General features: G+C 36.6%; 1 protein-coding gene across 1 annotated transcript in view; it reads left to right on the top strand.

Annotated features, from left to right (window-relative positions):
- The window catches only part of ATP7A (ATPase copper transporting alpha), a 149223-nt gene that overhangs the window by 95157 nt on the left and 40175 nt on the right, over positions 1-13891 (top strand). The window contains exons 4-6 of the mRNA XM_020881934.2: positions 346-1071; positions 5589-5795; positions 9677-9840. Coding sequence (XP_020737593.1) covers positions 346-1071; positions 5589-5795; positions 9677-9840 — 1097 coding nt within the window. The remainder of the gene's footprint in view (positions 1-345; positions 1072-5588; positions 5796-9676; positions 9841-13891) is intronic.

Raw genomic sequence — 13891 nt, forward strand, 5'->3', positions numbered from 1 at the left:
TGATTATAATTAAAAGTTACATGAATCTTGAACTAGCATAAAAGGCAGCCAAGGTGGCATTCATGGAGTTCAGGGTTCTTAACACAACATGCCTAGGGTCCTCTTGACCTCTGTTTCTATTCAGGCATGCAGAAACTTGGAGACCACAGATACAGTGGTCACATATTTTGCTTTTTGCTAGTCCACATCAGTAACATATTATGAAAAGAACAGAATTATTTTAAGAAAGGATAATAACAACAATGAGAGAGAAACAATTATGTGTGGTATTAATTTGGTCTACAGAATGTTTTCTGAAGTGGCCCAGGAATAACTGAATTAAATATTTTTCTTTTTATTAACTAGTTTCCTTGGACAATCAAGAAGCTACTGTTGTTTATCAACCTCATCTTATCACAGCAGAGGAAATAAAAAAGCAGATTGAAGTTGTGGGCTTCACAGCATTCATCAAAAAACAGCCCAAATACCTCAAATTGGGAGCTATTGACATAGAACGTCTAAAGAACACACCAGTCAAATCCTCAGAAGGATCACAGCAAAGGAGTCCATCATACACCAGTAATTCAACAGTCATTTTCACCATAGATGGCATGCATTGTAAATCATGTGTATCAAATATTGAAAGTGCTTTATCTGCACTCCAACATGTAAGCAGTGTAGTAGTTTCTTTAGAGAATAAATCTGCCATAGTAAAGTACAATGCAAGTTTAGTCACTCCAGAAACACTGAGAAAAGCAATAGAGGCCATATCACAAGGACAATATAGAGTTAGTAGTGCGAGTGAAATTGAGAGTACCTCAAACTCTCCCTCCAGCTCGTCTCTTCAAAAGAGTCCTTTGAATGTAGTTAGCCAGCCTCTAACTCAAGAAACTGTGATAAACATTGATGGCATGACTTGTAATTCTTGTGTGCAGTCTATTGAAGGTGTCATATCAAAAAAGGCAGGTGTAAAATCCATACAAGTATCACTTGCCGATGGCAAAGGGACTGTTGAGTATGATCCTTTACTAACCTCTCCAGAAACCTTGAGAGAAGCAATAGAAAACATGGGATTTGATGCTTCCTTGTCAGGTAATTATCATTTTGTCCTTTGATTCTTCTAATGTTCTTTTATTTACACTTTGCTAATTCTTTTGGCTTTTATCAGTGAAAAATGAGTAATAGGCACTGCAGTTCCACTTTTTGGAAATATGACATGTCAGCAGCATATATGAAGCGTATATAAGGATGCATAAAGATGTTTACATAATTACATAGAAACTAGAATCATTAAATAAAGCATGATACCTCCATATGAGGAAATGCTCTGAAGCCATAAAAATTATGGTGTTGAAGATACTTAATGCCACGAGAAAGTGTTTGAGATATTTTGTTAAATGAAAAAGCAAGTGAAAAAGTCATATGGTCAAAATCTTATAAACACATGTATAAGGATTTATGCCATGTATATGTTATTTATGTGTATGAATAAAATTCCTGGTAGAATATGAACAATTTGTGAGTGGTAGGATAAAGATGATAATTTGTTTTCATTGTGCTTTCCTATGTATTTTAAGTTTTTTGTGACAGGGTTATATGTATATTTGTATGTATTTATGTATATATAATATGGGAGAAGCAAATGTTATTTTAAAGGAAAAATTAGAGCCTCAGATGTAGAAAACAAACTTACGGTTACCAGGAGATAAGGGCGAGGAGGGATAAATTGGGAGATTTGGTTGACATATACACACTATTATATATAGAACAGATAACTAATAAGAACCTGCTGAATAGCCCAGGGAACTCTACTCAATACTCCATAATGGCCTATATGGGAAAAGAATCTTAAAAAGAGTGGATATATGTATATGTATAGCTGATTCACTACACTGTACACTTGAAACTGATATAACATTGTAAATCAACTATATTGCAAACAAAAACTTTTAAAAATAAAATGAAAATAGTAGAGATAAATAGTAGAATTTAAGCTGTAGTTTCAAATTTAGGCATTCTAATTAACCTGACTCTAGAACTGGCTCAAAGTCTTCCTGTTTTCTGGTAGCTCTTACCTTGAACTGAAACCAGAGATGTATATCCAATGGAATTTGCCCATGTGAACTTGTTTTGCACTAGAATTGAATCTAGCCTTGAATTAAACTGGAAATTCCCTAAATGAAATTTCTTGCTGTGAATATAATGGAAAAGTTGAATAATTTCTAGACAATGTCATTGGACTTCCCCGGTGGCTCAGCGGTAAAGAATCCACCTGAAGTGCAAGAGACACAGGTTCAATCCCAGGGTCAGGAAGATCCTTTGGATGAGGGCATGGCAACCCACTCCAGTATTCGTGCCTGGGAAACCCCATGGACAGAGGAGCCTGGTAGGCTACAGTTCGTGGGGTTGCAAGAGAGTCAGACACGGCTTAGTGACTAAGCAGCAACAATAACAAACATGTTAAAAGCCATGATGTTAAAAGCCAAGGTAGAAAACCTTGGCAAAGTGATTGTGACCATAAAATAACTTATGAATTGTGACTACAGTAACCCATATTATTGGGGTAAAAAGTTGATATCAATTGACTGCATTGTGTGTTTCTGCTATAGATCATTCAGAGTTTAAAATGCCACCAGAATTGTGGCTGCCCATTTTCTGAATGCTAGTGTCAATGCTGGTCTAGGTTTCATAGTCTACCACTCTGAAACCTGTTCCTATAGACTTAGAGGGATCATTGCATTTCACCCTCATGTCATACCAGTCCCGGGTGGACCATAAATGGTAATAAAGGAAATAGTGAGAAATATAGGAGGTACTTTTTATCATGACCACCAATATAATCGTTATCATAAAAAGATATATAATATATGAAGTTGTCTTCACTAACCAATTAAAGCAAATGAAATACTCGATTAAATTCCTTTTCCTTTTTTGTAACTTTAATTTCAAACTTAGAGAAAAACTGCAAGAACAGTACAAAGAATTCCTGTTTACCAATTTTACTCAGATTCCATTGTTAATACTGTTGCCACATTTATCATTCTTTTTCTCTATCAACAGATAGACATATATTCAAACACACAATACACACACACGTATCTTTTTCTGAATCATTTGAGAGTAAGTTGCAGACATGATGTTTATAGTTAAACATAAGCATAGTTGTTTTTAAGCCATTTTCTGATTATATATTTATTCATATTGCTTTAGACTAAACCTGCCAGTTTTGAGGATCAAACTGGAAACCATTTCTTGAAATTTTTGGATTCTTTTCTGATTGTTGCCTCACATGCAGGAGAGTCAGTCTTCTTTTGAATTAATTTATGCATAAGTAGTGTTGCTACTGGAGAAGGCAATGGCGACCCACTCCAGTGTTCTTGCCTGGAGAATCCCAGGGACGGGGGAGCATGGTGGGCTGCTGTCTATGGGGTCGCATGAAGTCGGACACGACTGAAGCGACTTAGCAGCAGTAGCAGTGTTGCTTCAGTTTATAGAAAAGCCAATTTAAAGAAACTAGCCATTTAATTTACTCTGGCTTTTTAACACCTGTACTGCCTCTGTGGAAGATGGAAGCATTTGCTCTTCTTGCCACATTCACTGGGATAAAGGTCACAATTTTGTGAATCTTTGTTGAGAAATCATGCCATTGTAACTAAAAGGGTTACCTCTATGACTTATTTTAACTCAGTACTGTACTTCTAGAGTGTGAAATTGCAGATGGTGTTTTGGTTACTTCTGGTACCTGAAATAACTAAATTACTCTGGAATAAGACTTAAAGTAATTGGTAATATAATCTTTCTTTTCACTGTCCAAGTTCAGAATTTTAAATCTTCATAATAATTATGATAGAATGAATAAGCTCCTGGTTAGACTAAAATAATGTTTTTTTTTTCCCCCAAGCCAAAGCTATTTCCTTTGGGCAAATGAGCCTCCTTTTTGAATTTTTGGTACTGTTTGGTAAATTTTATCCTCTTTGTTCTAAATAATACTCTCATAATCTGAATGAATATCATTTTCTGAATTGATTCACATATAAGATCAGAGACTGTCTAATTTTGGAATTAGGAGAATCTCATCCTTTGCTATTCAAAGTGTCCTTTGCTATACCCAGACTGGCAATACTGCCATCACTTGGAAGCTTATTGGAACAGAATTTCAGGCCTCACCCTCAATGTACTGAATAGGAATCTGCATTTTAACAAGATCCCCCACGTGATTTTATTTCAAAATTTAAGAGCCTTTATTATAACTGATTTGAGAAGTCAGGCTTTTGTTATGGAAGTGGTCAGACTTTTGTTAAAGTTTCTTCGAAAGATGCCTTTTTTCAGTATCCTAAAAACTAGCTCTGCTATGCAGGATTTCCTCTATGGACTAGCCAAATAGACTTGAATCAGTTTTTTGCCCAAGGGAAAGAAGTAACACGTTAGTGGAAATTTCCACATCACTTCTTTTCCTCCTTATCTCTGCAGTAGAGTTGAAAATCTTTAGCTTTTTTGCAGGTACATGGATGTCCTAAAAAGAATACTTTCTCCCTTCTTGGGAGGTAATTAATACTGAAATGGATAAATTAAGTCTCTGCTAAGACTGCAGGGGAGCTTCTGGGATGAAAGATGCTTTCCACTGTTTCACAGTCCATAAACGTTCTACAGAAAAATTCTCTGAATACTTTGTGAAAAATGAAGATTATTGCTGACTTACTCCTTGCCTCTTCTTCCATTGTCCACCAAAGACATTTTAGTTTAAAGAACACTATGTATTATTGTTAAAATTCAAACATACAGCAATGTCTATAGAGGAAATTTGTTCATCTTTCTGTTATTCTATTCCTGCCATAACCTCATTCCCCAGAAATAGCCTCTGCTAGTAGTTTGGTATGTACCCTCCTAGGCTTCCTTATGCATGTTCTCATCTATGCACTCTAACAATTTTTAAATGACATTGTACTGCATTGCTGTTTTGCAGATTGCTTTTTGTCCCACTTACACGAATTGCTTTACTGCCAGTATGTAAATCATTAACATAATGATAGAAATTCATTATAAAACTAAGAGCTTTCTATTAATAAACCACTGTCTACTGGAGTTTGGGGTAGAGATAATGGGCTTGAAGATCTTGATATAAAGTTCTGTTTATTCAGCTAGTTCCGATTTTCCCAAGAATTGGGATGGGCAGTGTTGAACTTGGAAGTCACTTCCTGGAAAGTGTAAAGATAGCATTGCACAGGGCTAGGTCCATGACAGTTTTAAAGGAATGGATTGACAGTGCCTGGAGAAGGAAATGGCAACCCACTCCAGTATTCTTGCCTGGAGAATCCCGTGGACAGAGGAGCCTGGTGGGCTGCTGTCCATGGAGTCACACAGAGTTGGACATGACTGAAGCGACTTAGCATGCATGCATTCATTGGAGAAGGAAATGGCAACCCACTCCATTATTCTTGCCCAGAGAATCCCATGGACAGAGGAGCCTGGTAGGCTGCTGTCTATGGGGTCACACTTAGCAGCAGCAGCTGCAACAGCGTTGACAGTGCTAGGAGGTGTGGATTGTGATAAGTGATGAGGATGCAGCTGGAGAATACCTCAAATGAAACGAATCTTTCCCTGTCCACCAGATACAAATGAGCCATTGGTAGTAATAGCTCAGTCCTCATCAGAAATGCCACTTTTGACCTCAACTAATGAATTTCACACCAAAATGATGACACCAATTCATGACAAGGAGGAGCCAAAGACTTCATCTAAGTGTTATATACAGGTCACTGGTATGACTTGTGCTTCCTGTGTAGCAAACATTGAACGGAATTTAAGACGAGAAGAAGGTAAGACACTCTTAAAACTTGCTATTTTATGTACTAATTTGAGAACTTTGTCCTTTTTGTCCTCTTATGTGTTTTGTAACCATGTTTATGATTCTTGCCAAGGCCTCATAAAGACTATCAGTGATTTACAGGACAACCTTGACTTCCTGATAGCCAGTTTTCTTGCCAAGGCCTCATAAAGACTATCAGTGATTTACAGGACAACCTTGACTTCCTGATAGCCAGTTTTTGTTAGTGTTTTTGTTTCCTTAGATATAGTTCTTGTCTCATTTATCTCATGGCTGCACTTTAATATCAGTGAAATTTGTAGTCAAATAGCAGAAGGAAAGGAGAAGGCAATGACATCCCACTCCAGTACTCTTGCCTGGAAAATCCCATGGAGGGAGGAGCCTGGTAGGCTGGGTCCATGGGGTCGCTAAGAGTTGGACACAACTGAGCGACTTCACTTTAACTTTTCACATTCCTGCATTGGAGAAGGAAATGGCAACCCACTCCAGTGTTTTTGCCTGGAGAATCCCAGGGATGGGGGAGCCTGGTGGGCTGCCGTCTATGGGATCGCAAAGAGTTGGACACGACTGAAGTGACTTAGCAGCAGCAGCAGCAGAAGGAAACACATAAGATTACTATTCTTTATGGACCTTGTCTGCAGTGGATTTTAAGAAACTAAATTTTCTGATAAAGCTATGCTTAAAACTAACAGCTATGGAGAAGGAAATGGCAACCCACTCCAGTATTCTTGCCTGGAAAAATCCACGGACAGAGGAGTCTGGCGGGCTGAAGTCCATGGGATTACATGACTGAGCATGTGTGCACGAGGGTGGAGGGAGATGGGTTGGTAGCAATAAACTGGTAGAACTAAAAAAAAAAAAAAAACAAACTAACAGCTAGAATCTGTAAGTTTCAGAGTTTCAGTAGTACTATACCCAGGGCAAGCACTGGACCAAAGCCAAGTTTTAGATTTGTTCTCTTCCAGCAGTTTGATCACTGATCTTTGCTTGCAGTAAAAGTGTTCAAAAGTTGCTCAATATTGTGTACAAGTTTTCATTTTGGGTTACAAATTCTTAGAAAATCTGCAATACGTTTTTTTATTTAGTCACACTCAGATGTTTTAGCTTTTAATTTTGCACTCACATTAATGGACTTCACAGCATAGTGTAGTAGATTTGTTAACCATAGAGATAGATGATTATGTTTAATGAGCCTGAAGTCATAGGTTTGGTACTCAGGTAGCCCTAGCCCTAGGTATCTTACTGATAGTCACAAGGGCTGAATAAATATGATTAGTATAAGCTTATCATCACTATTGGGGAAATAAATTATGTAGAGTAATAATACAGACCTGTGGCTAGTAGACTCACCTTATATGTAAAGATCAGAACATTATGGTAACAAAATTTATTGTTACATACTAGAGCCATCTTAAGTTCAATATTACCTTGTCCACATTCTGTCATTTTTACATCCTTCATTTCATCTTGCATTATATCTAATTAGAATGCAGTCTGGGCTAAATTATACTTTGTTTGAGTGATTAAGAAGAGCAGGAGGAAGGTTACAAGAAAATGAAATCAAAAAGAAGTTTCCAAGGGGCTTGTTTAACTTTAGAACCAACTATTTTAGGAGCAGTTCAGATATAGCCTTTCTCATGAGACAAGCAATGACTACTACAGATAACAATTACAGATTTTTTTTTTAATCCCTAAAACTGATTGTTCCAATTACTTTCTACTGCTCCTTTACCACCTTTTAACCTAGTTAGAAATATCTTTGGCCTAGCTGGGGTCAACATTCACAGTGTACCTATATTCACTTCTGTTTTTTTAATTAAGTGGCACTGGTCTTCCCTCAGTTTCACCTGAATTATATTTTTAAAAATGAATAGAAAAAAGTTCTAATTGTGTTTTGAAGTAAAAATTTTAAAAATTGTCCATAATTTATATAAGTATAAAATGTTTTTGAAACTTGAAAAAACAGATTTTTCTGTTTCTTTTTGGCTATAGATTACATTCAACTGAAGTGAAAAGATTTTTTTCCTTTCCCTATACCCTTATCTTATCACCAATACTTTCCTATGATCCAATCCTCTGAATTATTTGGTACTCACAAAGCCCAGTGTATAACTACCTTTTTTCTCCAAAGAAAAGAGTACTTTTTTGGTAACCAATTTCATATAGAAAGCTTAGATTATATTAGTTTATTTTCATATTAAAAACTGTTATTAAATTAGTATTTGGATATTTTTTTCTTTTTATCAAACCCCGGAGCTGACCTATGGACTGTTGATTCCTATTCCCTGTCAGGTAGCAACCAAGTGCCACAGATTCCTAGAAAGAACTGCCATTTCTGCTGCATGTAATTAATTTTCTTCCTTGAAGTGACAGCAGTAGCTGACCTAGAGAAGTGGAGTGGTTGTTAACAAAATACTGATACCAGATAACAGCATGACTGCCATAAAATGAACTGCTTTGTTAAGTCGTGTGGCACTTTTTTTGGAGGGTGGGAATAAGAGCATTTTCAATTAGTGTGTGTCAGGCAATACAATTTGAGAGAGAAATGACTGTTATTTGATAATATTATAATGTGTATGTTGGTATATTCTTAGATTTTTTGCTACAATTACATTAATTTCCTAAGTAAATGAGTTCTTTTCTCTAGGACTCTGTCTTACAGGTTTCTGAAAATACTTTATATTCATTTCCTAAAAATACTTTATATTTGGATCACAATTCAAACAGTGTTAAACAGTTCTAAGACAGTTGTGGAAATGTGAATATTGCCTGGATGTTTGATGATATTGAATAATTATTTTAGGTTTGATAATGGTATTATTATTTTTTAAAAGAAAAAAGTCTTTTTAAAAAGGTTATTTATTTATTTTGATTGTGCTGGGTTTTCATTTTTTGCTGTGTGTGGCCTTTCTCTAGTTGTGGTGAGCAGGGCTGCTCTCTAGTTGCAGTGCGAGGGCTTCTCATTGTGGTGGCCTCTCTTGTTGTGAAGCACGGGCTCTAGGCACACAGGCTTCAGTAGTGAGGCTCGCAGGCTCAGTAGTTGTGGTACATGGGCTTAGTTGCCCTGTAGCATATGGGATCCTTGTGGATCAGAGATTGAACCCATATCCTCTGCATTGGCAAGTGGATTCTTAACCACTGGACCACCAGGGAAGTCCAAGGAAAGGAGTCTTTATCTTCTAGAGATACATATTTAAAATTTTACATATTATATGATATCTGGGATTTGCTTCAGAATAATCAGGGTAGAGGGTAGGGATGAGTGGGTAGGAATATACATGAAACCTGAGCTGCTGCTGCTGTTGCTAAGTCGCATCAGTCGTGTCCGACTCTGTGCGACCCCATAGACGGCAGCCCACCAGGCTCCCCCATCCCTGGGATTTTCCAGGCAAGAGTACTGGAGTGGGGTGCCATTGCCTTCTCCTGAGCAACCCAGTATTACTGATAGTTATTGAAGCTGAGAGATGGGTACATTGAGTTTATTATGTTGTTCTCTCTTGAGTGTGTGTGTGTATTTGAAATTTTCCATAATAAAAATTTTTTTAAATGAGGCCTAGTTTTCAAATAGTTTTATTTGGGTTCAAGATTGTATAAAAGTAAAGAAATAATTTTTTCCAGATTCACTTAACCCTTTCACAGTCAAATGAAAAGAAGACTATTATAAACTTATTCTTGGGAACTTTCCTGGTGGGCCAGTGGCTAACACTACATGCTGTAAATTCAGGTGACTTGGGTTCAATTCCTGGTGAGGGAATTAGATCCCACATGCTGCAACTAAGACCTGGCACAGTCAAATAAATAAATATTTTTTTAAAAGATTACTCTTTTTATGAGAAATGTTATTTGACTTGTTTTTCTTATCAATATTCCTAGGAATATATTCTGTACTTGTGGCTCTGATGGCTGGCAAGGCAGAAGTGAGGTATAACCCTGCTGTCATACAACCCCCAGTGATAGCCGAGTTAATCCGAGAGCTTGGATTTGGAGCCATTGTGATAGAAAATGCTGATGAAGGAGATGGTGTTTTGGAACTTATTGTAAGTAAGAAGTTTGTGTGGTTAATAGAATTAACAGGAAAAACTTGGCAAGAATTCAGAAAAAAGATCCAGAAATAATTAAAATGTTGGGAAAGTAAAACATAAAATGAAAATGAAGGAAACTGGAAAGATATTGATAATGGTGACCTTCAAGTGCAGAATGTTAAAAATAATCATCATCTCTATTAAGAACCAATAAACAGGAATTGGGTTTGAATGAATAAATGAAAAGTAACTTTAAAAATATAGTATGATTCCTACCTAGTAACATGTAAAAGAATAAATTCTAGATGCATCAAAGACTTAAATTTTATAAATAAAGTCATAAAGCTACGTATAAGGTATATTGGTTTAAAATGACATTTTTGCCAACCCAGAAAATATTTTATTTGTATAACTTAAATAATTAAAACAAAAAATTTAACCTTGTACCAAAGTAAGTTCCAGCTCAGACAAAAATTTGAATGTAAAAACATGGAACCATGAAATTACTAGAAGACGTAGTTTTTTTCAATATTTTATTATAAAAATTTCAGACATTGGAAAAGTCAAAAGAATTGTGCAGTTGAACACTCTTAAACACACTGCATGTATTCTACAATTAACATTTTACTCTGTTTTATCATACATTAGTCCATCAGTCCATTGTGGAAACAATTTTAAAATCGCAAAGAAGTTGCAAAAATAGTGCAGAGGATTTCCTTGTAGCCTCTACCTAGCTTTTCCTAATGATAACACCTAATTTAATATTTAAAAAATAATACTAGAGTAGGAAGAGTCTTTTTAAGTGTCATATAAAATCCATAAAAGACAAGATTGATAAATTCGGGTACATAAAAATTTCATGTTTGGAGAAAAACATCATAAACAAAGTCAAAAGGCAAGTAATGTTAAGAGTGGGCACCCTTGTCTTGTTCCTGGTTTTAGAGGAAATGCTTTCAGTTTTTTGCCACTGAGGATAATGTTTGCTATAAGTTTGTTGTATGTGGCTTTTATTATGTTGAGGAATGTTCCTTCTGTGTCTACTTTCTGGAGAGTTTTTATCATAAATGGCTGTTGGATTTTTTCAAAGACTTTCTCTGCATCTATTGAAACAATCTTATGGTTTTTATCTTTTGTTTATATGGTATATCACATTGATTGATTTTCGTATATTGAAGAATCCTTGCATTCCTGGAATAAAGCCCACCTGATTATGATGTATGGTCTTTTTAATGTTATTGGATTCTGTTTGCTAGAATTTTGTTGAGGATTTTTGCATCTATGTTCATCAGTGATATTGGCCCGTAGTTTTCTTTTTTTGTGGCATCTTTGTCTTGTTTTGGTATTAAGGTGATGGTGGCCTCATAGAATGAGTTTGGGAGTTTGCCTTCCTCTGCAGTTTCCTGGAAGAGTTTGAGTAGGATAGGTGTTAGCTCTTCTGTAAATTTTTGGTAGAATTCACCTGTGAAGCCATCTGGTCCTAGGCTTTTGTTTGTTGGAAGATTTTTCATTATAGTTTCAATTTCTATGCTTGTGATTGGTCTGCTCAAATTTTCCATTTCTTCCTGGTTCAGTTTTGGAAGGTTATACTTTTCTAAGAATTTGTCCATTTCTTTGAAGTTGTCCATTTTATTGGCATATGGTTGCTTATAGTAGTCTCTTATGATCTTTTGTATTTCTGTGTTGTCTGTTGTAACATCTCCTTTTTCATTTCTAATTTTACTGATTTGAGTCTTCTCCCTTTTTTACTTGATGAATCTTGCTAATGGTTTATCTATTTTGTTTATCTTCTCAAAGAACCAGCTTTTAGTTTTATTGATCTTTGCTATGGTCTTCTTCATTTCTTTTTCATTTATTTCTGCTCTGATCTTTATGATACCTTTCCTTCTTCTAACTTTGGTGGGGTATTTTTCATCTTCTTCTAGTTGCTTTTGGTGTTAGGTTAGGTTGTGTATTTGATGTCTCTCTTGTTTCTTGAAGTAGGTTTGTACTGCTATGAACTTCCCTCTTAGCACTGCTTGTACTGAATCCCATAGATTTGGGGTTGTCGTGTTTACATTGTCATTTGTTTCTAGGCATATTTTAATTTCCTTTTTGATTTCTTCAGTGATCTGTTGGTTGTTCAGAAGCATGTTGTTTAGCCTCCATGTGTTTGTATTTTTTATAGTTTTTCCCTGTAGCTGATTTTTAATCTTACAGCATTGTGATCAGAAAAGGTGCTTGAAATGACTTCAGTTTTTAAAAAATTTACAAAGGCTTGATTTGTGGTCCAGGATGTGATCTATCCTGGAGAGTGTTTCATGTGTGCCTGAGAAAAGGTGAAATCCATTGTTTGGGGGTGAAATGCCCTGTTGATATCAGTTAGGTCCAACTGGTCCAATGTATCATTTAAAACTTGTGTTTCCTTATTAATTTTTGGTCTGGATGACCTGTCCATTGGTGTGAGTGGGGTATTAAAGTCCCCCACTATTATTGTGTTACTGTCAATTTCCCCTTTAACAGTAGTTAGGATTTGCCTTGTGTGTTGAGGTACTCCTATGTTGGGTGCATATATATTAATAATTGTTATATCCTCTTGGGTTGATCCCTTGATCATTATGTAGCATCCTTGAAAATGAAAGTGAAGTCACTCAGTCGTGTCCAACTCTTCGCGACCCCATGGACTGTAGCCTGCTAAGTTCCTCCATCCATGGGATTTTCCAGGCAAGAATACTGGAGTGGGTTGCCATTTCCTTCTCCAGGAGATCTTCCTGACCCAGGGATTGAACCCGGGTCACCCACATCATAGACAGATGCTTTACCGTCTGAGCCACCAGGGAAGTATCCTTAGGGCTTCCCTGATAGCTTAGTTGGTAAAGAATCTGCCTGCAATGCAGGAGACCCTGGTTCAATTCTTGGGTCAGGAAGATCTGCTGGAGAAGGGATTGGCTACCCACTCCAGTATTCTTGGGCTTCCCTTGTGGCTCAACTGGTAAAGAGTCTGCCTGCAATGCGAGAGACCTGGCTTTGATCCCTGGGTTGGGAAGATCCCCTGGAGAAGGGAAAGGCTACCCACTCCAGTATTCTGGCCTAGAGAATTCCATGAACTGTATCGTCCATGGAGTTGCAAAGAGTCAGACACGACTAAGAGACTTCCACTTCACTTCTTTGTCTCTTATGATGGTCTTTATTTTAAAGCCTATTTTGTCTGATATGACTATTGTTACTCCCACCTTCTTTTGATCTCTGTCTGCATGAAATAGCTTTTTCAGCCCCTCAGTTTCAGTTTGTATTTGTCCCTAGGTTTGAGGTGAGTCTCTGGTAGACAGTATATATATAGGGATTTTTTTTTAATACATTCGGCCAGTCTTTGTCTTTTGGTTAGAGCATTTAATCCATTTATATCAAGGTGATTATTGATAAGTATGATACTGTTAACATTTATTTTATTGTTTTGGATTTGATTTTATAGGCCTTTTCTGTGTTTCCTGTCTAGAGAAGGGCCTTTATCATTTGTTGAAGAGCTGGATTGGTGCTGCTGAATTCTCTTAGCTTTTGCTTGTCTGTAGAGCTTTTGATTTCTCCTTCGAATCTGAATGAGATTCTTGCTGGGTAGAGTAATCTTGGTTGTAGGTTTTTTTCCTTTCATCACTTTAAGTATATCCTGTCACTACTTTCTGGCCTGCAGAGTTTCTGTTGAAAGATTGGCTGTTAGCCTTATGGCTTGTTGTTTGTCGTTATTTGTCATTGTTATTGTTTGTTTAGTGATTTCTGAACTGATTATATAAAGTCAATGTTCTCTGTTCTGTGTGTCCTCTGAAGTCTCTGTTTGGTTATCTCAATAGTCAACTAACAATTCCACAGTGATTTCCTTAAATATCTGGAACCAATAAGTATCCCAGTCCTTAGGAATAAAACCACCATATGATGCAGCGATCCCACTCCTAGGCATATACCCTGAGGAAACCAAAATTGAAAAACCACTTGTACCTCAGTGTTCATTGCAGCACTGTTTACAATAACTAGAACATGGAAGCAACCTAGAAGTCAATTGACAGATGAATGGATAAAGAAGTTATGGCACATATAC

The sequence above is a fragment of the Odocoileus virginianus genome, chromosome X, assembly GCF_023699985.2.
Source record: "Odocoileus virginianus isolate 20LAN1187 ecotype Illinois chromosome X, Ovbor_1.2, whole genome shotgun sequence".
Lineage (NCBI taxonomy): Eukaryota > Metazoa > Chordata > Mammalia > Artiodactyla > Cervidae > Odocoileus > Odocoileus virginianus.